The 22,500-nt window shown below is 46.0% G+C and overlaps 3 protein-coding genes across 6 annotated transcripts in view; all 3 read right to left on the reverse strand.

Moving 5' to 3' along the window:
* myo5b (myosin VB) overlaps positions 1 to 7,616 on the reverse strand; it is a 46,202-nt gene extending 38,586 nt beyond the window's left edge. For 2 of the 3 annotated variants that reach the window (XM_088070648.1, XM_088070646.1), the window contains exon 1: positions 7,457 to 7,616. In XM_088070648.1, the coding sequence (XP_087926774.1) occupies positions 7,457 to 7,486 (30 nt within the window). In that variant the 5' untranslated portion in view covers positions 7,487 to 7,616. Of the gene's footprint in view, positions 1 to 5,848; positions 6,258 to 7,456 lie in introns of those variants that run through there. The other variant, XM_088070647.1, reaches the window with a different exon arrangement.
* Positions 7,617 to 8,915: 1,299 nt separating this feature from the next.
* On the reverse strand, positions 8,916 to 15,120 carry cfap53 (cilia and flagella associated protein 53). The gene is made up of 8 exons (XM_088071405.1): positions 14,966 to 15,120; positions 14,026 to 14,255; positions 13,752 to 13,925; positions 13,033 to 13,336; positions 11,668 to 11,886; positions 11,157 to 11,373; positions 10,482 to 10,581; positions 8,916 to 10,410 (listed from the first exon to the last, which is right to left on the reverse strand). The coding sequence occupies exons 1-8, from the start codon at positions 15,026 to 15,028 to the stop codon at positions 10,194 to 10,196; spliced, it is 1,524 nt and encodes a 507-aa protein (XP_087927531.1). The 5' UTR covers positions 15,029 to 15,120; the 3' UTR covers positions 8,916 to 10,193.
* Positions 15,121 to 16,594: 1,474 nt separating this feature from the next.
* Positions 16,595 to 22,098, reverse strand: LOC148186256 (uncharacterized). 2 transcript variants are annotated; one of them, XM_088071258.1, is made up of 6 exons: positions 21,810 to 22,098; positions 20,364 to 20,501; positions 19,406 to 19,506; positions 18,576 to 18,851; positions 17,375 to 18,503; positions 16,595 to 17,331 (listed from the first exon to the last, which is right to left on the reverse strand). In XM_088071258.1, the coding sequence occupies exons 1-6, from the start codon at positions 22,003 to 22,005 to the stop codon at positions 16,676 to 16,678; spliced, it is 2,496 nt and encodes an 831-aa protein (XP_087927384.1). In that variant the 5' UTR covers positions 22,006 to 22,098; the 3' UTR covers positions 16,595 to 16,675. The 2 variants fall into 2 exon arrangements, with proteins under 2 accessions (XP_087927384.1, XP_087927383.1); XM_088071257.1 differs by having other exon boundaries at positions 17,750 to 18,503; positions 21,810 to 22,096.
* Positions 22,099 to 22,500: the final 402 nt, after the last annotated feature.

Genomic DNA, 22,500 nt, shown 5'->3' on the forward strand with positions numbered 1-22,500 from the left:
TTGGGAGGTTTCTGGGGTTTTGGGAGGTTTCTAAGGTTTTGGGAGGTTTCTGGGATTTTGGGAGGTTTCTGGGGTTTTGGGAGGTTTCTGGGGTTTTCTGACTTCGTGTCAGGTTCAGGCAGCAGAAGCACGGGGTGAGACGGAGACCAAAGCTCCGTGTGCAGCTCGGTCCTGCTTCGGTCTGGTTATTCTGTGCAGATTGTGTCCTGTCTTGTCCTGCAGCAGATTAGAGTCTCACTGACTTCAGACGGATCTCGGCAGCACGACAGGAAGTTACTGATCAGGAAGCAAAGGTGTGAACTTCCTCCTGCGTCAGTCAGACGGGAGGAATCGAAGCTCGTGTCGATGGTTAAAATGGTTCTCGGCTCCTGTGATGACATCATCACCTTCAGGTGTGTCATGCAAACGAGCTTCAGTGGACGGCGAGCGTGATTTGAATAAAAGCAGCTTCCTGTCTGACCTGAACGCACCGACAGAAAAAGTCATTGAGAAGCAGCTTCATTCAGATCTTAGAAACACGGATTTAAATGAAACTGTGTTTTCACCTGATTTTAACTCAAATAAATCATCGTTTCATCTTCTAAAACACCTTCTCTTTACGGAGTTTATTCAGCAAAAAATCTCATTTTTATTTTTCTCATTTATCAGTGAACTTAAAAAAACAATCCAACACTTTTCCAGGACTTTTCCAGGACTTACAATCAAATTTTTAAGACCAAACATTCTCTCGATTCTCCTCATCACTTCTTTTTCATGACTGTATAACAGCGTTCGAAATAGAGATTATTATTTACAGGGATGAACTCAGAGCTGAATATTTAAATATCACTTAGGGACTGTTTGTTATTTATGAGAGGGGCGGGGCTGACATCTTAAATCATATTTTAAGCCCTGTGGAGGGACTGAGGTTTTTATTTATTTATTTTTTGCTAAAACAACATTAGTTTTTTTGTTGTTTATATCTATTTATTTATTTATTTATTTATTTTACCTTCAAATTATTTTTGTGAATAAAACATAAACATAGCGTCCAAAGCTGTGGGTTGGGGGGTCTTAGTAAGATGCTCATCATGTTTTTGTTTTTTTGAAAAATTTAAAGCAGATTTCTGAGGTTTCAGATATGCGAACTGCCGAGCTTCTGAAAACGTCACAATCACAACGATTAATTAACTGATTGACTGTCGGATCAATCACAGACGGACGAGACGGTTAGCTGCAAACTGTGTGTGTGTGTGTGTGACTGTTCACACACAAACACACACACACACACACACACACACACACACACACACACACTCATGCTCCACAGCAGCCAATCAGAGCAGCCCGCCGTCTGTTTATCTGGGGCACAAACCAACCAATGGCTGCACAGCATGTGGTCTGCACGGAGACACATCTCAGCAGGAGACAACACACACACACACACACACACACACAGGCACAGACACACACTCACAGACACACACACACACACACACACACACACACACACACACACACACACACACAGACACACACTCACAGACACACACACACACACACACACACACACACACACACACACACACACACACACACACACACACACACACACACACACACACACACACACACACACACACACACACACACACAGACACACACTCACAGACACACACTCACAGACACACACTCACAGACACACACACACACACACACACACACACACACACAGGCACACACTCACAGACACACACTCACAGACACACACTCACAGACACACAGACACACACACACACACACACACACACACACACACACACACACACACACACACACACACACACACACACACACACACACACACTCACACACACACACAGGCACACACACTCACACACACACAGTGAAGTTGTCCAGTTGCTGAGTTTTGATCTGTTTATCAGTCAGAAACTGTAAAAACAGAAAGTATTGTTGGATTTTCACATTTCTGACGGTCCCTGAACACATCCTGTGTTATTATACAGGTTTTTAACATTAAAGAACTTTTTTTGTGATTTTTGAAAACAACATTTTGGTTTTTTTTTAAATATTTTTAATATTTGGGGATTTTTAAAGGAAATATTTTGGTTACTTTTTGTTTTGAATTTTTGAGGGTTTTTTGTCTTTTTTTGGCAATTTTTAAAGAATACGTTTTGGAATTTTATCTTCTTCTTCATCCTCTTCATCTTTAAAAATATTTGACAATTTAAACCAAACATTTTAGTCTCCATGACTTTTCCAGGCCTGGAAATTTGTCATTTGCAACACCTATGATGTTTCCAGGTTTTCCATGAGCGTGTGAGACGTGTTCAGGTGTTAACATGCGTGTCAGGTGTGTCTCACCTGGTGTTACATGTGTGATGGGTGGGGGGGTGGGGGGGGGGTATTGTTGTCGGACAGGTCGAGACTCGTTATTCTGTCATCGTGTTTCATGTCATGAACAACATGAAGAGGAAGTCAGTCACAGGAAGTGATAAATGAATGAATGTGAGGCGGTCTGTTTACAGCTGAGGCTCCGCCCACTGGAGGGAGGGGGGCTGTGTGTGTGTGCGGGGGCTGTGTGTGTCTGTGTGTGTGGGGGCTGGGTGTGTCACACAGGACACCACAAACAACACGAGCTGAACCTGATCTGCCGACAGCAGCCGGTTTCTACTGAAACTACAACTGCCCTTCAAAATAAAACACAATGCAGTGAAACAAACTGCAGCAAGAAAGTGCCATCAGGTAAAGTCAGGGAAAATCAGGTGAAAATCAGGGAAAATCAGGTAAAATCTGATAAAAATTAGGTAAAATCAGGTAAAAAATCAGGTAAAATCAGGGAAAATCAGGTAAAACCGGGTAAAAATCAGGGAAAATCAGATCAAATCTGATAAAATGAGGTAAAATCAGAGGAAAATCACGTAAAAATCAGGTAAAATCAGAGGAAAATCAGGTAAAAATCAGGTAAAATCAGGTAAAACCAGGTAAAAAATCAGGGAAAATCAGGTAAAATCAGATCAAATCTTATAAAATCAGGTAAAATCAGAGGAAAATCAGGTAAAAATCAGGTAAAATCAGAGGAAAATCAGGTAAAAATCAGGTAAAATCAGGTAAAATCTGATAAAATCAGGGCAGTCTCAGAGGTCTGAGGACACCGGGGGCCTCAGTTTATTTAAGTAAAGACATATTAAAGCGTCCCTCTGACTCTGAGCGTCACTCGGCTGCTGAGACTCTTCGTTTTCTGCTCGTTCTCTCCTCTTTTACTGTTTGTTGTTGTTTTTGTTTGTTTGTTTGTTTGTTTTGCAGGACATTTCATAACAAGTTCCAGATCGCCTTTTTTCCCGTGTTTCTGAAAGATATCGAACCAATAAACAGTTCACATTTCAAATGTTTCAATGCGTGTGAAAGACGTCTGAACGCAGCACAGGAGAGCAGCTGCGGATCCAGATTTCAAAGGGTTAAAACCATGCAGGAGACAAGTGACCGAACAGCAGGTTAAAGGAGGACAGTCGGCGGACTTTCTCTTTATTTATATTGACACAGAAATTCATTTAACTAGAAAATCTATACAAAAAAACAGATTGTGCAGATTTAGATTTGCTTTAATATGAAAATTTCCAGCTTTTCTCTTAAAATTCAGTGAATGAACTTCGATTTCAAAATCAGCATCTTCAATTTCCAAAACTGAGCAGAGTGAGGACAGCAGAGACACGGCAGAGACACGGCAGAGACGCAGCAGAGACACGGCAGACAGAGACAGCAGAGAGACAGCAGAGACACGGCAGAGACACGGCAGAGATGCAGCAGAGAGACAGCAGATACGCAGCAGAGAAGCAGCAGAGACACGGCAGAGACACGGCAGAGACACGGCAGAGACACGGCAGAGAAGCAGCAGAGACACGGCAGAGACACGGCAGAGACACGGCAGAGACACAGCAGAGACACGGCAGAGACACGGCAGAGACACGGCACACAGAGACAGCAGAGACACGGCAGAGACACGGCAGAGACACGGCAGACAGAGACAGCAGAGACAGCAGAGACACGGCAGAGACACGGCAGATGGCTCTGTGGATTATTGACGGATTTAAGTGGCCATTAATGATGAAGACAACAGGAGGAGATTACGGAGCTCCGCCCACACATGAGCTCACCATAAGTGTGTTTGAATATTACTGAGCATATTTTTTATTTCATTGTTATAATTATACATTCAACACTGGATTTATTTTTTTATTTTTGCACTTTTCACGTCCTAAACAGTTTTTGTCTTTTTGGTTGTTAATTTTAAGTAAATTTCTCGTAACTTTTTTCTAATTTCTTGCAAATCCAATTTTTGGGTAATTTCTTGATAAGTTGCTCTTCACCTTCTTCCTGCGTTTTTCAAAGAAATCCGTCAGCTCAGGCGTTGTTTCTTCTGGTTTGTTCAGTTTGAGTCTGTCGCTCGTGTTTTTGACGGTTTCTGCTCTCTATGATGTCTGACTGAATCGAATTTCAATAAAGTTACATCCTAAATAAATACAAACACAGCTTTATGGGTGTATTTTGATGCATTTGTTAATAAAGATCTTTGTATTTTGTGTCTACACTGAGTTTAAGGTGGAAGTTTTGCTGATGTCACAGAAACAGGTTGATAAACAGTTGAACTTTGACCCCTCTGATGTAACCAAACATTTTAAAGGCTCAGACATCAGAGGGCCACCAAACACCGACTGTGGTTAAACTCCAACCATCAACGAAAAAACTCACTCAAACTGTCCTTCAAACTGCTGTTTCTCAGCATCTCCTCTGCCTCATCTGCACCTGTCCGCCCTCTGCGCTGCTGAACTCCATTCAAAAATATGTCAATTTAAAGAAAAATGGCGTTTCTAACAAAAAGCTTTATAAGACAACTCTACATTTGACCTGCGGGACGGTGTCCCCGGTGCTCCGGTCCATTCGTCTCACACATGATCCAACACACACATGTAATTTACATGTTATTTAAACTTTGTGTCACCACCAACACATCAACAGAGCCGCTGCCCACAGGTGAGTCAGCACTCAAAGTTCCAGCAGAATAAGACGGAGTTCGGTTCAGCTGAACAGGCTGATGTTCACTTCGGATCAACACAGGCCTGTTTGCTAAGTCGCCTTCTAAATGGTGCGTTTGAACTCCATTCAAAAATTGGTAAATTTAAAGTAAAGCGTCATTTACACCAAAAAAACACTTAAAATCGCGATTTGACCATTGACCTGTGGGACACTGTCCATTCGGCTCACACATGATCCCCTATACACCTGTAATTTTAATTAATCTAGACTTTGTGTCCCATCAACAGTAATCAGCAGGTGAGTCACAGTTTGACGAAAGTAACCTGAGGTTTGGTTGAGCAGACACAGTAAAGCTGTTAAAGCTCGAATGGACTCAGGCCTGTTTGATAAAGTTAAGGCTTGTTTAATGGAGTTCTACGTGCATTGATTAATGTGGTGTTGAACTCTATTCAAAAATCCGTGAATTTAAAGTAAAATGTCGTTTATAACAAAAAGTTTTACATGATGATTTGACTTATGACCTGTGGGACACTGTCCCCGGTGCTCCGGTCCATTCGGCTCACACACGATACCCCACACACCTGTAATGTTCGAGTTTTTTTAAACTTTGGGTGGCGAGAAGGCGCCGCCGCTGCCTGCGGTCGGTACAGAGTCACCGCGGACAGGTGCGTCAAAGTTTGACCAAAACAACAGGAGGTTTGGTTCGGCTGAGCGGGCCGGTGCTCGTTAAAATGAGTGTTTGTCAAACGGAGTTTTGAACGGACCGACTGCTCAGGTGAAGTATGACGTCAGCGCGGCGCTCAGGTAGACTCACCTTTGTGTACAGCTCGTTCACAGACATCGTGTTCCTCAAACTCCGCCGCTCGCGCCCCCGTTAACAATCCATGAGAATCCGTTTCCCGGGAAGTGTCCCCGTCTGAACACCGGGCAGGGTTCAGTCCGCGTGCCCCCGGAGCGGCCAGGTGTCCCCGGGCCGGCCAGGTGTCCCCGGCGGAGTTTCGGTCACTTTTCTTCGGTGTATCTTCCGCTGAGATTCGCCCTCGCGCTCCCCGGTACCGGCAAATGTTCCTCCGATGACTCCTCCGTCGTGTTTCGGGGGTCACGCGCGTCAATACACCGCCGTTCAGACCCGTTAACGATCCGGTAAATCAAATAAAACAACCTGCAGCAGCGCGAGGACTTCCGGACAGCACGCTGCCCGTTTGATTGGCTGTTCCCCGCGCGCGCGCATACACACACACACACAAGCACACACACAGGCTGCTGCAGCGGCTCTCAACATGAGGCCCGCGGCCCCACAGAAGGTCCGGAGCTGACAGAAAGGGGTCACGTGAGCGAAATGTCTGTAATTATTATTTCATGTATTTATTTACATATTTATTACTAAATATTGTATTAAATTGTAATAATTTAAATTTTTATCATTAAATGATTTGATCCTTTATTTATTGCTGTATATATCCATTAATTTATTTCCATTTTAATTATTCAATATTACATCAATCAGTACATTTTTAACCCTATATTTCTGGCTGTATTTATTCAAACATTTATTTATTTCCACATTTATTGTTGTATGTTTACTATAGTCGTATCTATTATCATTCAATTATTTAATCCTTTATTTACGACTGTATTCATTTATACATTTATTTATTTAGAGAGTATTTAACTCCTCGCAGAGTATTTAACTCCTCACTGAGTATTTAACTCCTCACTGAGTATTTAACTCCTCAGACCCTCAGAGCAGAGATCAGTCTCTGCGGCTGTCAGGGGGAAACTCTGGGACGGGGCACCGTCTAGTGAGGAGCAGAGAGGAGCAGAGAGTAGCAAAGAGGAGCTTAGAGGAGCAGAGAGGAGCTGAGAGGAGCAGTGAGGAGCTGAGAGGAGCAGAGAGGAGCAGTGAGGAGCTGAAAGGAGCAGAGAGGAGCAGAGAGGAGCAGTGAGGAGCAGAGAGGAGCAGAGAGGAGCAGAGAGGAGCAGAGAGGAGCAGAGAGGAGCAGAGAGGAGCAGAGAGGAGCAGTGAGGAGCAGAGAGGAGCTGAGAGGAGCTGAGAGGAGCAGAGAGGAGCAGTGAGGAGCTGAGAGGAGCAGTGAGGAGCAGAGAGGAGCAGAGAGGAGCAGAGAGGAGCAGTGAGGAGCTGAGAGGAGCAGAGAGAAGCTGAGTCTGCTGCTGTCAGGGAGTCACACTCTAACTGTCAGCTTCACCTGCTCACTGTTCTGATTATTCAAAAGGTCAAATCTGATCTGAGACTCCTCTGAGACTCCTCTTGGTGTCCTCTAAGACTCCTCTGGGACTCCTCTGGCAGTGCTGAGGAGTCGGTGGAGCAGTGTAATCTCTGACATTGTGTAATGCCAATAAAGGAAGTGAACCTGAAGGAGCAGATAGGAGAGAGAAAGAGAGCGATAAGGAGGAGCGTTACCTTGGAGTAGGGGTAATAATCGGAGGTCATCCTCTCGGTGATCGATCGGTGATCAATAACTCCTCATGAGGCGTCTCCTCTCCTGCAGGAGGTCCTGTGATCGTGGGAGCAGTTTGTCTGAGTCAGCCTGTGAGTGAGGAGTCGCTCCCAAAGACACTCCCTCTGCAGGTATGAGCTGTTTACCTGCCAACACGCAGCGTCCACACCCGCAAACAGCAGCCGCACCTCCGTGCACCTCCATGCATCTGTTTGCAGCTCCATGCAGCTCCATGCAGCTCCATGCAGCTGTCTGCAGCTCCATGCAGCTCTATGCAGCTTTCTGCAGCCCCATGCAGCTCTATGCAGCTTTCTGCAGCCCCATGCAGCTCTATGCAGCTCTATGCAGCTGTCTGCAGCCCCATGCAGCTCCATGCAGCTGTCTGCAGCTCCATGCAGCTCCATGCAGCTCTATGCGGCTGTCTGCAGCTCCATGCAGCTCTATGCAGCTGTCTGCAGCCCCATGCAGCTCCATGCAGCTGTCTGCAGCTCCATGCAGCTCCATGCAGCTCTATGCGGCTGTCTGCAGCTCCATGCAGCTCTATGCAGCTGTCTGCAGCCCCATGCAGCTCCATGCAGCTGTCTGCAGCTCCATGCAGCTCCATGCAGCTCTATGCGGCTGTCTGCAGCTCCATGCAGCTCTATGCAGCTGTCTGCAGCCCCATGCAGCTCCATGCAGCTGTCTGCAGCTCCATGCAGCTCTATGCAGCTCCATGCAGCTCTATGCGGCTGTCTGCAGCTCCATGCAGCTCTATGCAGCTGTCTGCAGCTCCATGCAGCTCCATGCAGCTCCATGCAGCTCTATGCGGCTGTCTGCAGCTCCATGCAGCTCTATGCAGCTGTCTGCAGCCCCATGCAGCTCCATGCAGCCCTATGCAGCTTTCTGCAGCTCCATGCAGCCCCATGCAGCTCTATGCAGCTGCATGCAGCTCTATGCAGCTGTCTGCAGCTCCATGCAGCTCTATGCAGCTGTATGCAGCTCTATGCAGCTGCATGCAGCTCTATGCAGCTGTCTGCAGCTCCATGCAGCTCTATGCAGCTGTCTGCAGCTCCATGCAGCTCTATGCAGCTCCATGCAGCTGTCTCCAGCTGTCTGCAGCTCCATGCAGCTCTATGCAGCTCAATGCAGCTGTCTGCAGCTCCATGCAGCTGTCTCCAGCTGTCTGCAGCTCCATGCAGCCCGGAACAGCAGCAGGGACACACACAACCAAAAATACACACCAACATAAGCACAGGGATAAGTCAATAAATAACTAAATAATAAAATTTGTCCATATTTATTTGGGGGGATTTTTGATGAAAACATTTTGATGATTCTTTGGTTATATTTGGTCTTTTTTATATATATTTGTACCGGCTGCTTTGTATTGCCTTTATTTGACAGGACAGTTTAAGCCTGGAGGGGGGAGAGGGGGCGACATGCAGCAAAGGGTCGAGGCCGTTTCATTCACGACTTTTTTAACATCAATCAGAATAAAATTTCACCAAAACTGAAGAAAAACACACACAAAGAACCATCGGTGAGTCACGTTCAGGGAGCGTTTCTCCAAAAGTTTATTGTCACATCAAACTTGATTAAAAGATTGATTCCAGATATTTTAATTCAAGTTTTATTTTCACATTCAGGAATTCAAAGTCTGTTAAAGGTGCAGAGAGTCAGATTTTGGGGGATTTGGTGTAAACAGCTGACTGTCGTCAGTCGTCTCCTCTGAAACAAACACCCGCTGATTTATACCCAAAAAAATGCTTGATAAAAACGACTTTCTGACGCTGGCGCTCACTCAGAGGCTGTTTACGAAGGCGGTCGACGTGAAAACATTTTGTCTAAATATTCAACTTTACTTTTCTTCTTTTTTTTTTTTTGCTGTTTTATAATATTATAATTTCGTTTTTTGTCTCAAAATGCTACTGATTTTTTCCACTAAATTGTTGTGATATTACACGACTTTTTTTTTCTTGCAATATTACCACTTTTTCTCTAAAATGTTCTGACATCACTTGTTTGTTTGTTTGTTTTTAGTATATATGACTTTTTAAACTATATATAAGTTTTTCTCTACAACGTTCAACTTTACTTGTCTTAGTTTATTCTGAAATATTAAGGCTTTCAAAAATAAATATTACAACTTTTTCACTCAGTTGTTTTTGACATTACTCGCCCGTTTTTCCTCTAAATGTGACAGCTTTTGGGTGATTTTTTTTCTTGAAATATTACCACTTTTTTTCTCTAAAATACTCTGATATTTCTGGAAATATGACTTTTTTATTACAGATTTTTCTTTACAATTGTCAGCTTAAATTTTTTTTATTTTATTTTGAAATATCAAGGCTTTTTTCTGGAAATATATGACTTTTTTCAAAAATTATTAAATTTTTCACTTAGTTGTTTTGATATTACTCAACTGTTTTTTCTCACAATATTACGTCTTTGTTGCTCAAAATATTACAACTGTTTTCACTGAATAGTTTTGACTTATTTTGACTGATTCTTACATCTTTTGGTGATTTTCTCTTTAAATATCACCACTTTTTTTATTTAAATTGTTCTGACATCCCTTGGTGTTTTTGGAAAAAAACGACTTTTAAAATGAGTATTAAAAATCTTTTCTTGAATGTTCGACATCACTGGATTTATTTTATTTTGACTTATTTTTTAAAACAGATTTAACCCTTTAACTGATATGACTCATTTTTACTGACGTTACTCAGACGGCCCAGCAGGGGGCAGGGCTGTGTCTGCAGGGGCGGAGCCTCCGTGAGACAGGAAGTGGTCTCTCCTCTGCTGGTACAGCTGCTGCAGGAGGAGGCCCTGCTGCTGCTCCTTCTGCTCCTCCGCTCTTTGCTCACTGCGCCTCCTCTGCTGCACCTCCATCTGAGCCCTTAGATCCCCACGATACGCCTCCTCGCACCGCCGCCGCCTGACGGGACGACACACAAGTCAACACAGGTCAACACGGGTCAACACAGGTCAACACGTGTCCTTACGTACCGTGTCCTCTCGTCCTCGTCCATCAGCTTCATGTCCTCAATGGCTCTGTTCAGCTCGTCTCTCTCTGCAGACAGCTGCTGTTTCTGTGTGTTCATCTCCACTGCAGCACACACACACACAAACAAACACACACACACACACACACACACACACACACACACAGACGTTACGTTCTGTCATGTTTTTAATTTTGGTTTTTTGGTTATTAACCTTCAAACAGCCAAAATGTTTTCACAGAAGCTCGTGGGTTTGAAAAGTTTGTTTGTTTGTTGTTTTTTTTTAATGTTGGCTTTTTTTTTCTTTTTTTGTTTTCTCATTGCTAAGAAAATAATTTGGAATTATAGTGTTAATTTTTGGCAATTTTGCGATTTTTTGAGTAATAATTTTGTTGTGTTATTTTTTTTTCTTTAAATTTTTTCAGGCAATATTTAAGGAAAAAGTTTTTGTTGATTGTTTAAAGAAAACCTGCAGGCCGTATTTAAATGAACCCGTTCATCAGCCAGAGACCAAAACAACGCAATTATCTTTGGATTTTTTTACATTTCCAAAGCTCCTTGAACACATCATGTGTGGTGGGGCCCTCAGGGTGGGGGCCCTCAGGGTGGGGGCCCTCAGGGTGGGGCCCTCAGGGTGGGGCCCTCAGGGTGGGGGCCCTCAGGGTGTGTGTGTACTCACGTTTGTGTCGTATCTGCAGGTGTCGCGCCTCCATCACCTCCTCCATCAGGCGGTTCCTGGCCTCCCTCTGCAGCCGGCTGTGCTCCTCCCTCTGAGCCCAGACCTCCCTCAGTTTCTCCTCCACCAGCTGCTGCGCCTCCTCCTCCTCCCTCCTCTGCCTCTGCAGCTCCTCGCTCAGGTACTGCCGGTACCTGCGCTGCTCCTCCTGCAGCTCCGCCTGTCGACACACAGAGGAGAAACTCTCTCTCCGTTTCAGCACATTTTTTCTTTTTGTTTTTTTTTGGTTGAAATCTGAAAACACAAAGCGGCGAAAGCTCAGCCCTAACATGACATCATCGTTTGTTTCCTGCTCGCCGCACAGCCATGATGACATCACAGATTTCAAACCTCCACTGATCAAACACACAGCGCTGAGCTCCGCAGCAGTGGCAGGTGTCCCGTCAGACTGCGATGCTGTGATGCTGTGATGCTGCGATGCTGCGACTGACCACTCGCTGAGTGCGTCTCTTACCTTCCTATGAGCAACTTCCTGTTGGTGGTCCGTCTCCTGTCGCAGCAGCGATTGCAGGATGTCCATGTCCAGCCGCAGCTCGTCCTGCTGCTGTCGAGCCAGACGCCTCATCTTCAGCCGCAGACAGCGGTCCAGCTGCCGCCGCCTGCTCTGCTGCTGCTGCACCGCCTGCTGCTGCTCCCGTTGCTGCTGCAGCCGCTGCACCTCCTGCTGCTGCAGCTGAGCAGACACAGACAACACGCTTACAGCACCTCAGCACAGCAGCAGACACAGACAAACGACAAAGCACGTCAGCACACCACCACCACCTAAGCGTGGCCCCTGACAGCGTGTGGTAAACCTCAGTGTGGCCCCTGACAGTGTGTGGTACCCTCAGTGTGGCCCCTGACAGTGTGTGGTACCCTCAGTGTGGCCCCTGACAGTGTGTGGTAAACCTCAGTGTGGCCCCTGACAGTGTGTGGTACCCTCAGTGTGGCCCCTGACAGTGTGTGGTACCCTCAGTGTGGCCCCTGACAGTGTGTGGTACCCTCAGTGTGGCCCCTGACAGTGTGGCCCCTGACAGTGTGTGGTACCCTCAGTGTGGCCCCTGACAGTGTGGCCCCTGACAGTGTGTGGTACCCTCAGTGTGGCCCCTGACAGTGTGTGGTACCCTCAGTGTGGCCCCTGACAGTGTGTGGTACCCTCAGTGTGGCCCCTGACAGTGTGTGGTAAACCTCAGTGTGGCCCCTGACAGTGTGTGGTACCCTCAGTGTGGCCCCTGACAGTGTGTGGTACCCTCAGTGTGGCCCCTGACAGTGTGTGGTACCCTCAGTGTGGCCCCTGACAGTGTGTGGTACCCTCAGTGTGGCCCCTGACAGTGTGGCCCCTGACAGTGTGTGGTACCCTCAGTGTGGCCCCTTACAGTGTGTGGTACCCTCAGTGTGGCCCCTGACAGTGTGTGGTACCCTCAGTGTGGCCCCTGACAGTGTGTGGTAAACCTCAGTGTGGCCCCTGACAGTGTGTGGTACCCTCAGTGTGGCCCCTGACAGTGTGTGGTACCCTCAGTGTGGCCCCTGACAGTGTGGCCCCTGACAGTGTGTGGTACCCTCAGTGTGGCCCCTGACAGTGTGTGGTACCCTCAGTGTGGCCCCTGACAGTGTGTGGTAAACCTCAGTGTGGCCCCTGACAGTGTGTGGTAAACCTCAGTGTGGCCCCTGACAGTGTGTGGTACCCTCAGTGTGGCCCCTGACAGTGTGTGGTACCCTCAGTGTGGCCCCTGACAGTGTGTGGTACCCTCAGTGTGGCCCCTGACAGTGTGTGGTACCCTCAGTGTGGCCCCTGACAGTGTGTGGTACCCTCAGTGTGGCCCCTGACAGTGTGTGGTACCCTCAGCGTGGCCTCCTGCTCCCTCAGCTGTCTGCTCCTCTGTCTCTGCTCCTCAGCGTCCTCCATCTGTCTCCTGATTGCATCCAGTGTCTGTCTGTCCCTCTGTCTCCGTCTCTGCTCCTCCTCGCCCTCTCGCTCCTCTTTGGCTCGGCGGTCGGCCTCCCACAGCTCCTCAAACACCTCCTCTTCCTGCAACTGCAGCTGCCGCCGCTCCTGCGCACTTCTCACGTGCACCACCCGCTCCGCACACACCTGCTGCTCCCGGCGCCGCAGCTCCTCGCTCCGCAGCTCCTCACACCGCTCCCTGAGGAGAACCAGGAGGAGAACCAGGAGAACCAGGAAGAAAACCAGGAGGAGAACCAAGAGGAGAAAATATTCATTTTCTTTCTTTTTTTAATGTACAAACAGTGACATCATGACAGAAACATTTAAGGGTTAAAATTAAAAAATGGCTGAATATTTGATATTTCGGATTAAAACTGATGTTAGTTTCAAAATAAAGTCCAGAAAAGAAGAAAATCACGTTAATGTTTAATATCTTTTAAAGCTGGATGCTGAAAAACAGATTCTGTGTGAAATGAGTGTGTGATATTAAAGTGGACAGTATAGGGTTAAATGTCTCCTTTGCGTCCCACAGGACGCTCAGAATGAGACGTCACTGCCTGTCCTCCATGACATGAACAGGAAGGGGACAGAGGACAGAGGACAGGTGTGTCTACCTGAAGAGCTGCTCCAGCTTGTCTGACACCAGCTGCTGTCTGTCTCTCTCCCTCCTGTCCCTCAGTGTCCTCGCTCGCTCTCTCATCCTCGCCTGTCTCTCCACCAGTGTCTCCGTCCTGTCCTCCATCTCCTGCAGGAGCTGCTGCTCCTCCGTCTCCAACAGCAATCGCAGCCTGGGGGACAGACCAGTGAGGACAGACAGGAGAGACGAACAGGTGCAGACACACAGGGGACGACAGACTTTATGAGACCAGTTCAAGTCCACAGACGTACCTATCCCTCCTCTGGTCCAGGTGGACTTCCTGTTGGTCCCGAGCGTCTCCGACTCGTCGCTGGACCGTCCCCGTCAGGAAGCGGCGCTCTGAAGTCTCCAGCCAGGACGCCTTGATATCGCAGTTCTGCTGGGACTTTGTGAAGTCCAGAACTTTGTCTCTGGCAGCGTCCCGTCTCTGTCTGTCCAGGATCATGTGGTCTGCAGGTCTGGAGGACGGAAACTTTGCTCTCTGAAATCAAACCAACACGTTTTAAAACAGTGACCTTTGACCCCTAATAACTGACTGATCAGCTGGTCGACGACTCCAAGCGGACGTTTGTGCCAAAATCATCCTGAAAACAAACCGTCAAAATAAAACGAGAAGAGACGGAAAAATCTTCCGATTTCTGACGTGATCGAATCTTTTCTGCTGAAGTTTAATTAAAAACGAGAAATTCTGTCATTTAAAAGATAATTTTTGACACAGAAATTAAAGAATAACATCAAAATATTTTAAGACAGAGAGAAGGACAGATAGATTATAGATAGATAAACAGATTATAGATAGACAGATAGATAGATTATAGACAGATAGATTATAGACAGATAGATAGATTATAGACAGATAGATAGATTATAGATAAATAGATAGATGTATAGATAGAGCCTTTCCTTGCTACTCTGTTGCCATGGAGACCGTTTGGATCCCTGTTTACTTCTAGTCAGTTGCCAGGTCAAACATAAACGTGTATAAATACATATAAAACACATATTTGTACATGTATATTTAGTTTTCAGGTGATAAAATATCTGTTAAATTAATTTCCATCTTTTGACATGATGTGAAATCACTCCGCTCAGTCCGTTAGCTCCATGCTAACACACTATGGGGATTACCGTTACGGCGTTAACGGAAACTAGCCTCGCGGTCCCGGACTATGTGAGCGGTCGGTTTCTCACCACAGAGACGGAGTGAGGCGTCGGTCCCGGTACAGTCCTGCTCCGTCTGTGACCCAGCAGCATTTTTAACCCTTTGAACCCGCTCAGCGATGGTGAGTCCTCTCTGACCTCGTTGAATGGCTCGCTGACCGGTAACCATGGCAACCACAAACACATCGCCATCCGTTTCCGGTTCTTTAGGGACTGTTCGCTACTGCCCAGCTGTCGATGTGTGGTCCTAAAAACGTTCTGATAACGTACAAAGCAACGTCTGAGTAACGTTTTCAGCAGCAAGGTTTAGTCCCCAGACTGTTCTTTATTTTTATATTCCATTATTTTATTTTTTATTGTTAAATATCAAATTTTTATTTTATCCCGACTGTTAATTTTTATATTTTTTATTTTTATATATCTAATTTTTATTTCATGCCCATACCTTTTTATTTATTTATTTTTACATTTAATTATATATATATATATATATATATATATATGTATGTATATATATATATGTATATATATGTATATATGTATATATATGTATATGTATATATATATATATATATATATATATATATAAAATTTTTATTTTATCCCCAGACTGTTCTTCTAAACCTGGACTGACGTCACTTTCCTTGCATATTTAAACCTCAGGAGTATTAAAACCTTTGAAATTGAAGGAAATTGTTTTTTCTTTGAAAAAGGGAGTGAGCAACTCAATAAGACCTGCTCTGCAACTTCCAAGAAATTTATAGCTTAAAAAAAAAGATTTAAAGCTAGGGGAAAATGTCCAAAAAAATTTAAATTATAATTATACTGTTAATTTTTTTTCTATTATAAAATTAGTTTGTTATGGTCTTTTTCATATATTTTCCCCCCCTTTTTCCATCTAATTTTCAAGTCCATGGCTCGCAGGTTTTAAAGGATTAAACTTCACGTAACACTTTCAAACATTTTTAAAAAGTTAAAAACATGATTTCCTGAATACGTAACTTATTTAAATAAATAGATAAATGACATCTTTGGGTGTTAAACACTGATTCAAAACACATGAAGAGTCAGGAGTCGGTTTAAAAACCTTCTCAAAATATTTACTGAAATAAAAACGCTAAAAAGCTTCTACTCCAGTTCGTGTTTTTTTATGTGCAGGAGAACTGATATAACCGAGTTCACGGTGGATTACAGCTCTCTAAGATAAACCTTTTATTACACAAAAGTTTACTATTTCTATTAACTGTCACTAATAATTTCTCATTTTAATTAACTAAATTATTCCACCACACCCACTGACTGTGGCTCCTGCTTCAACTTGAATTTATGCGAAATAATTTTTGCAAATTTTCAAATTTTTTGTGCTTACTATATTAACAGCTATAAAAATCAGTTTCATTAAACTGAAACGGTTTGTTGTCATCTAGTGCTACTTCGTGATGTGTGGCTGTCATGACATCGAGCTTCAGACGGAGACATCAGGTGACTGATCACAACGCGCCGGCTCGACGTGGAAGCAGGCCACCATCTGCCAACGTTAGTTTATTACCCGTTTTAAGGGCCTAAAGGTAAAACTGTTGGTTTAACTCTGACCTTTTGGTTTCCTAAGTGTCAAAACCATTTACCAATTTTTGAAAAAGTGAACTGTGAGACTTCCGATATAACAAAGCTTTGATTTATTATAAACAAGACAGTGATGAGGTTAAAGGGAGTGAAGGGAGCGCTCGAGGCACCACTTCTTTAGGAGGTGGTGGTGGAGGCGGCGCTGGTGGTGGTGGAGGCGGCGCTGGTGGTGGTTGAGGCAGCGCTGGTGGTGGTGGAGGCGGCGCTGGTGGTGGTGGAGGCGGCGCTGGTGGTGGTGGAGGCGGCGCTGGTGGTGGTGGAGGCGGCGCTGGTGGTGGTGGTGGTGGAGGCGGCGCTGGTGGTGGTGGAGGCGGCGCTGGTGGTGGTGGAGGCGGCGCTGGTGGTGGTGGTGGTGGAGGCGGCGCTTGTAGTGGTTGAAGCGGCGCTGGTGGTGGTGGAGGCGGCGCTGGTGGTGGTGGAGGCGGCGCTGGTGGTGGTGGAGGCGGCGCTGGTGGTGGTGGAGGCGGCGCTGGTGGTGGTGGAGGCGGCGCTGGTGGTGGTGGAGGCGGCGCTGGTGGTGGTGGTGGTGGAGGCGGTGGAGGCGGCGCTGGTGGTGGGGGTGGAGGGGGCGCTTGGGGTGGTGGATGCGGCGGGGGTGGTGGTGGAGGCGGCGCGGGTGGTGGTGGTGGTGGTGGTGGTGGAGGCGGCGCTTGTGGTAGTTGAAGCGGCGCTGGTGGTGGTGGAGGCGGCGCTGGTGGTGGTGGAGGCGGCGCTTGTGGTAGTTGAAGCGGCGCTGGTGGTGGTGGAGGCGGCGCTGGTGGTGGTGGAGGCGGCTGGTAGTAGTTGAAGCGCGCTGGTGGTGGTGGGAGGCGGCGCTGGTGGTGGAGGCGGCGCTGGTGGTGGTTGAAGCGCTGGTGGTGGTGGAGGCGGCGCTGGTGGTGGTGGAGGCGGCGCTGGTGGTGGTTGAGGCGGCGCTGGTAGTAGTTGAGGCGGCGCTGGTGGTGGTGGTGGAGGCGGCGCTGGTGGTGGTGGTGGCGGCGGCGGTGGTGGTGGTGGTGGAGGCGGCGGTGGTGGTGGTGGAGGCGGCGCTGGTGGTGGTGGTTGAAGCACCGCTGGTGGTGGTGGTTGAAGCACCGCTGGTGGTGGTGGTTGAAGCACCGCTGGTGGTGGTGGTTGAAGCACCGCTGGTGGTGGTGGTTGAAGCACCGCTGGTGGTGGTGGTTGAAGCACCGCTGGTGGTGGTTGAAGCACCGCTGGTGGTGGTTGAAGCACCGCTGGTGGTGGTTGAAGCACTGCTTGTGGTAGTGGTGGAGGCGGCGCTGGTGGTAGTTGAAGCGCCGCTTGTGGTAGTTGAGGCGCCGCTGGTGGTAGTTGAGGCGTCGCTTGTGGTAGTTGAAGCGCCGCTTGTGGTAGTTGAAGCGGTGCTGGTGGTGGTGGAGGCGGCGGCACGGGTGGTGGTGGCGGAGGCGGCGCTGGTGGTGGTGGTGGTGGTGGAGGCGGCGGCGCTGGTGGTGGTGGTGGAGGTGGCGCCGCTTGTAGTAGTTAAGGCGGCACTGGTGGTGGAGGCGGCGCTTGTGGTAGTTGAGGCGGCTCTGGTGGTGGTTGAGGCGGCTCTGGTGGTGGTTGAGGCGGCTCTGGTGGTGGTTGAGGCGGCTCTGGGTGCTGAGGTGGTGGGAGGAGTAGCTGTGTCTCCAGTAAACGGTCCATCAGGAATTTGGTCGAATCCCCACAGCTCAAAATTATTTGCTGCACCATTCGTGACTCCTGACTGTGTGGTCCCAGATGGCGTTGTTACCGCGGTTGAGTCGGAGGTCGTGGTGGTTGGTCCTGGGCTGTACGGTTCTACAGGAACCTCCTCAAAGTCCCACAGCTCCCACAGGTTGGGGTCATACAGCGTTCTGCGGCGACGAGTCTTCCCCGTTTGTGTTACTGCATTTGAACATGCCACCCGCACGGTGAAAGCCTCCCCGGTGGAGTCGATGAAAGCCATTTCGAAAGAAGCGTCCTGTAAAACATTTGGTCGTTAGCGCTCACCCTGAACTGTACACAAACCTCACCACGGTTACCGCTTCCTTACCATATCCGCCGCCTTCGACATCTGAACGTACGTGGCGCCCGGGCTCGCTGTGAGCGTCCTCCAGACGACGCCGTCTTTGCCCACAGCTCTTATCGTCTTCAGTCTGGTTCCAAGAGGCAGTTTCACCTTCACGTCTGTGGTTCTGCACGTCACCACCGGCGGCGGCTGACCTGACGCTGCAGGGTTCTCACAGGCCGCCACGCCCGTCACGTTTGCCTGCAGCAGGTGGTCGAAGTAACGCAGCTTTAGCTGGCGAAACCACGAGCCGTTTGAAAGCTGTCGAGAAAAAAGAAACCAGTTTGAGCATCATGTTCTCTTTAAAAACCAACCAGCATCTTACGGCTCAAACTCACATTTTTCATCTCGTTAATGAAAGAATCATTTTGTCCAAGTGAAGGACGGCGTCTCCAGAGTCCAACCGGACCAAAATATTTAGTCACGTTAAAACCAAAAACATTAATACATTTATGCCAAGAACACCTGCCGATATTTTACTAATCTAATGAAATCTAGATTTTGCTGTTAAAAACATTTTAATAGATGATCAGAACTCAAAGTGCAGTTAATTTTAAAGATCATCATTTCTCTGAAGAGGAAACCGTCAATCTAAAAACCGCGATGTTTCCGCAAAGACAAAACTAAATTAAAGGGAATCATTAGAAAAGTTGCACTCATTCAAATTTTCAGAAGTAAATTATAAAACGTGTAGTATTTGTCTGTAATTACTGCAGAGACTCCGGAGGGTTCGTTTTTTCCAGAAAAATCTCAGTCCGCACGATTCACGACCTCGTTATTTCATTCACCGCTCGGGACAAAGGAAACATTTTTACCCATAATGCCGTGCAGCAGTTGGTGTAAGGGAAGTTCATCAGCAGCCACGGTCCAACGGTCCGAACAGAAGCTGGACATCCGTCCCGCAGCGTCCTCCCGTCTGTCAGAGACATGAGGACAAAGTGATGAGCCCAGCAGGGGGCGCCGTCTCAACGTCACATCTCACCTTCAGCGCCGCCAAACGAGACGAACCGGAGGACTTTTTATCATTACTGTTATGTTATTGATTGATTTATGTCTGATTTTACGTCTGAATTCGGCCTTCTTCAGAATGTGGAGAGCGAAGTTCAAAATCAATAAAAATGTACCAGTAATTTAGATTTTAAAATGCAACATCAGAAAAATCAATTCATAAAATCCTTCCTCCAAAAGGTCTTATCAGCTATTTAATTATCATTTTATTTTTTACTGTTTTACTTTAATTATTGCAGTATTTGAGTATGTGCATTTAAATCTTTGAGGTTTTAACCTGCCGAGTTAACCCTTTGAAACCTGGAGTGACACTACTTTTCTTGTGCTGCTTCATGACGCCTTTCACATGTATTTAACCCTTTGAACTCAGCCAATCACTGCGATTTATTTCAAAAACATGGAGAAAAGTAATGAACAACTTTGTGAGAAATGTTCCATAATTTAAAAACAAAAAAAAAGGTTTATAAAATTATTTCACCAAAGTAAGGAAAAACAACATTTATAATGGTCATAACGACACGTTTCAGATTAAGCAGCATAATTTTTTTATTTTCAAAGCACTCATTCCAGGTCATTAGTTTTTTTATAACTTTTCTTTTTTTTTCCCAGGTAATTTTTGCTGATTTCTTGCTCATTTTTTAATTTCTTCTGTCACTGCTTAACTCTCCTGTTTTCAGAGGAAAAAAGCCCATTTTCTCAGGCTTTTCAGGGTTAAACATGAACACAGATGGAGATTTCAGCAGCTGCTGAGTGAATCAAACTCACCCTGCAGCCGAACAGCCGAGTGTCGGATGAGCGAGAAGCGAATAGCTAGAGATCCGTCGCTGCAGCCGAACTGAGGTCGTCCCAGATCTGCCGCCTCTCCGTCATCGCCGACGACATCGCCGCTGTCACGGCCGCGCTCTGAGACAAAAACATCCTGTTCACATCAAGTTAAACACAAATGCATTTCTGCTTCACATTTTTAACAGAAAGCACCATGAATCTGCTCCAGCTGATAAACTCTTACTTCCAGTTCCTTCAGCTTCAGGCAGATTATATTTAAGACTTTAATTAAGAGATTCAATTTAAGGACAATTTCACACAGAAACACATGAACAACATTTTTTATGCAGAGTTCAAAACTGTTTTGCTCAAACGTTGATTGCAACATTAAACACTTTGGAAATTGGAAAAAGCGATTCAGAAAATCTTTCCTCTACGTCTTTGCATTTTTAAGATTTGACTGGTTGATTTTAGACTTTTTAATAGCTTTTTAGGCCTTTTTGTGGCACAAGCAGCCTGATTTTAATCTCTTTTATAAGATTTTTTTGGGTGTTTTTGCCTTTATCAATCGGACAGCACGAAACTTATAGCTGATTCAGCTGATTACTGACATCATCCTGAAATGTTACATTTAAATATGCACACAGGCATCAGCCAATTAAATATCTGCTTTTTGCATACATTTCCAAAAACAGACCTAAATGTGCATTTGGGACCTTTTCTTTCCACGACTGTGAGACAAAATTCTACGGAGGCTAAAACTGCCGAAAAAACTCAAAATAGATCAAGAAAAAAAAAAAAAAAAAAATGGGCTCAAATTATAAAAGAAAAATGAGCTGAAGGGGTTAAAGGCACGAAAGTTTTATTTTCTTTTCTTCAGATAAATAATTTTTGGCTGAATGAAGCAGGAGGTGTGAATATTGCTGGTAAAATAGTATTAAAGAATTATCCTGCAACTACTATTATTCTGTAAAATGCACAAGAAAAAAATCTAGAAAGCTATAATACCAAATGTCATAAAATATTTAAAATTATTTTGAAAAATTATAATTTTCAAACCTTTTTTCTCTCCATACATTTCCCTGTTGTTGTTTTTTTTTGTTTGTTTTGTTTTTTTTTACTTTTCAAAATTGTCTGTGTTTCATTTTGTTATTTTATTTTATTTTTGTTGGTTAAAGTTTTGAAGTCGTTGTGACTTTAAAATTTTAAGTTTCTGGTAACAACAGACGATTTAAGAAAAAAAGAAGTTTGCAGATTTCTTCAGTTTGGGTGAATAAGTTTTGGGGTTTTTTTTTGTTTTTTTTTACAGCAGGTGTGAGTCTAAACATTTAACGTCCTCCGACATAAATTCAGTTAAATTCTGAGCCAAAAAAACGCTGAAACTTTTCAGAGTTCACTATTAAAAACCATTAACCCTTTCTGTTGCAGCTCACACTCAGACTTTACCTCTCGCAGACTTCCAGACGGGCCCCGGGGCCGCGGCTCCCGGGCTGAGGGGGGCCCAGGGAAGGCTCTGCAGGACGGCGGCTCCTCGGTCCTGGTCCCGGTCCCGGTCCCGGTCCTGGTCCCGGTCCCGGTGCGGCGGGTGCGTCGTGCAGAGGCGGGCTGCAGTCAGCAGGCTGATCCAGAACCAGGCCGTCATCGTGCTGCTCTCTGCCCGCCGAGATGCTCCGATCAGCCGCGAGATGCCGCGCGAGCCTCAAGAAGCCTCCGCGCACCTGAAGTCACCTGCGCGCACGCGGAGCCCTGATTACATCATCAACACCGGAAGTCCTGCCGCTGATCCGCACGTGGGCTCTCTCCGCTCTCACCGAGGTCATCAACAACAACAACAATAAACAACAACATGTTTCAAAACTGCTGCGTCATCTGTTTATCTGTGTGCTTGTTTGTTTACCTGCTTGTTTGTTTCACTGTTTATTTGTTTGTTTGTTTGTTTGTAAAAATAAATCTTTTCGGTCTGTTGTTTAACCCCTTGAAACCTTTGGCGGATTAACCTGATTTAAAACATGGGAGGAAATGAGCCAGAAATTATCAGGAAATTAGTAAAAAGCACAAGACGATCAGCTGAAAACTAACAGCAAAAATAAAATAAAAACAAGAACAAAACAAACAAACAAACAAACAAAAAACAAAC

Source organism: Plectropomus leopardus, chromosome 20 (assembly GCF_026936395.1).
Source record: "Plectropomus leopardus strain MGB_pleo_1.0 chromosome 20, ASM2693639v1, whole genome shotgun sequence".
Classification (NCBI taxonomy): domain Eukaryota; kingdom Metazoa; phylum Chordata; class Actinopteri; order Perciformes; family Serranidae; genus Plectropomus; species Plectropomus leopardus.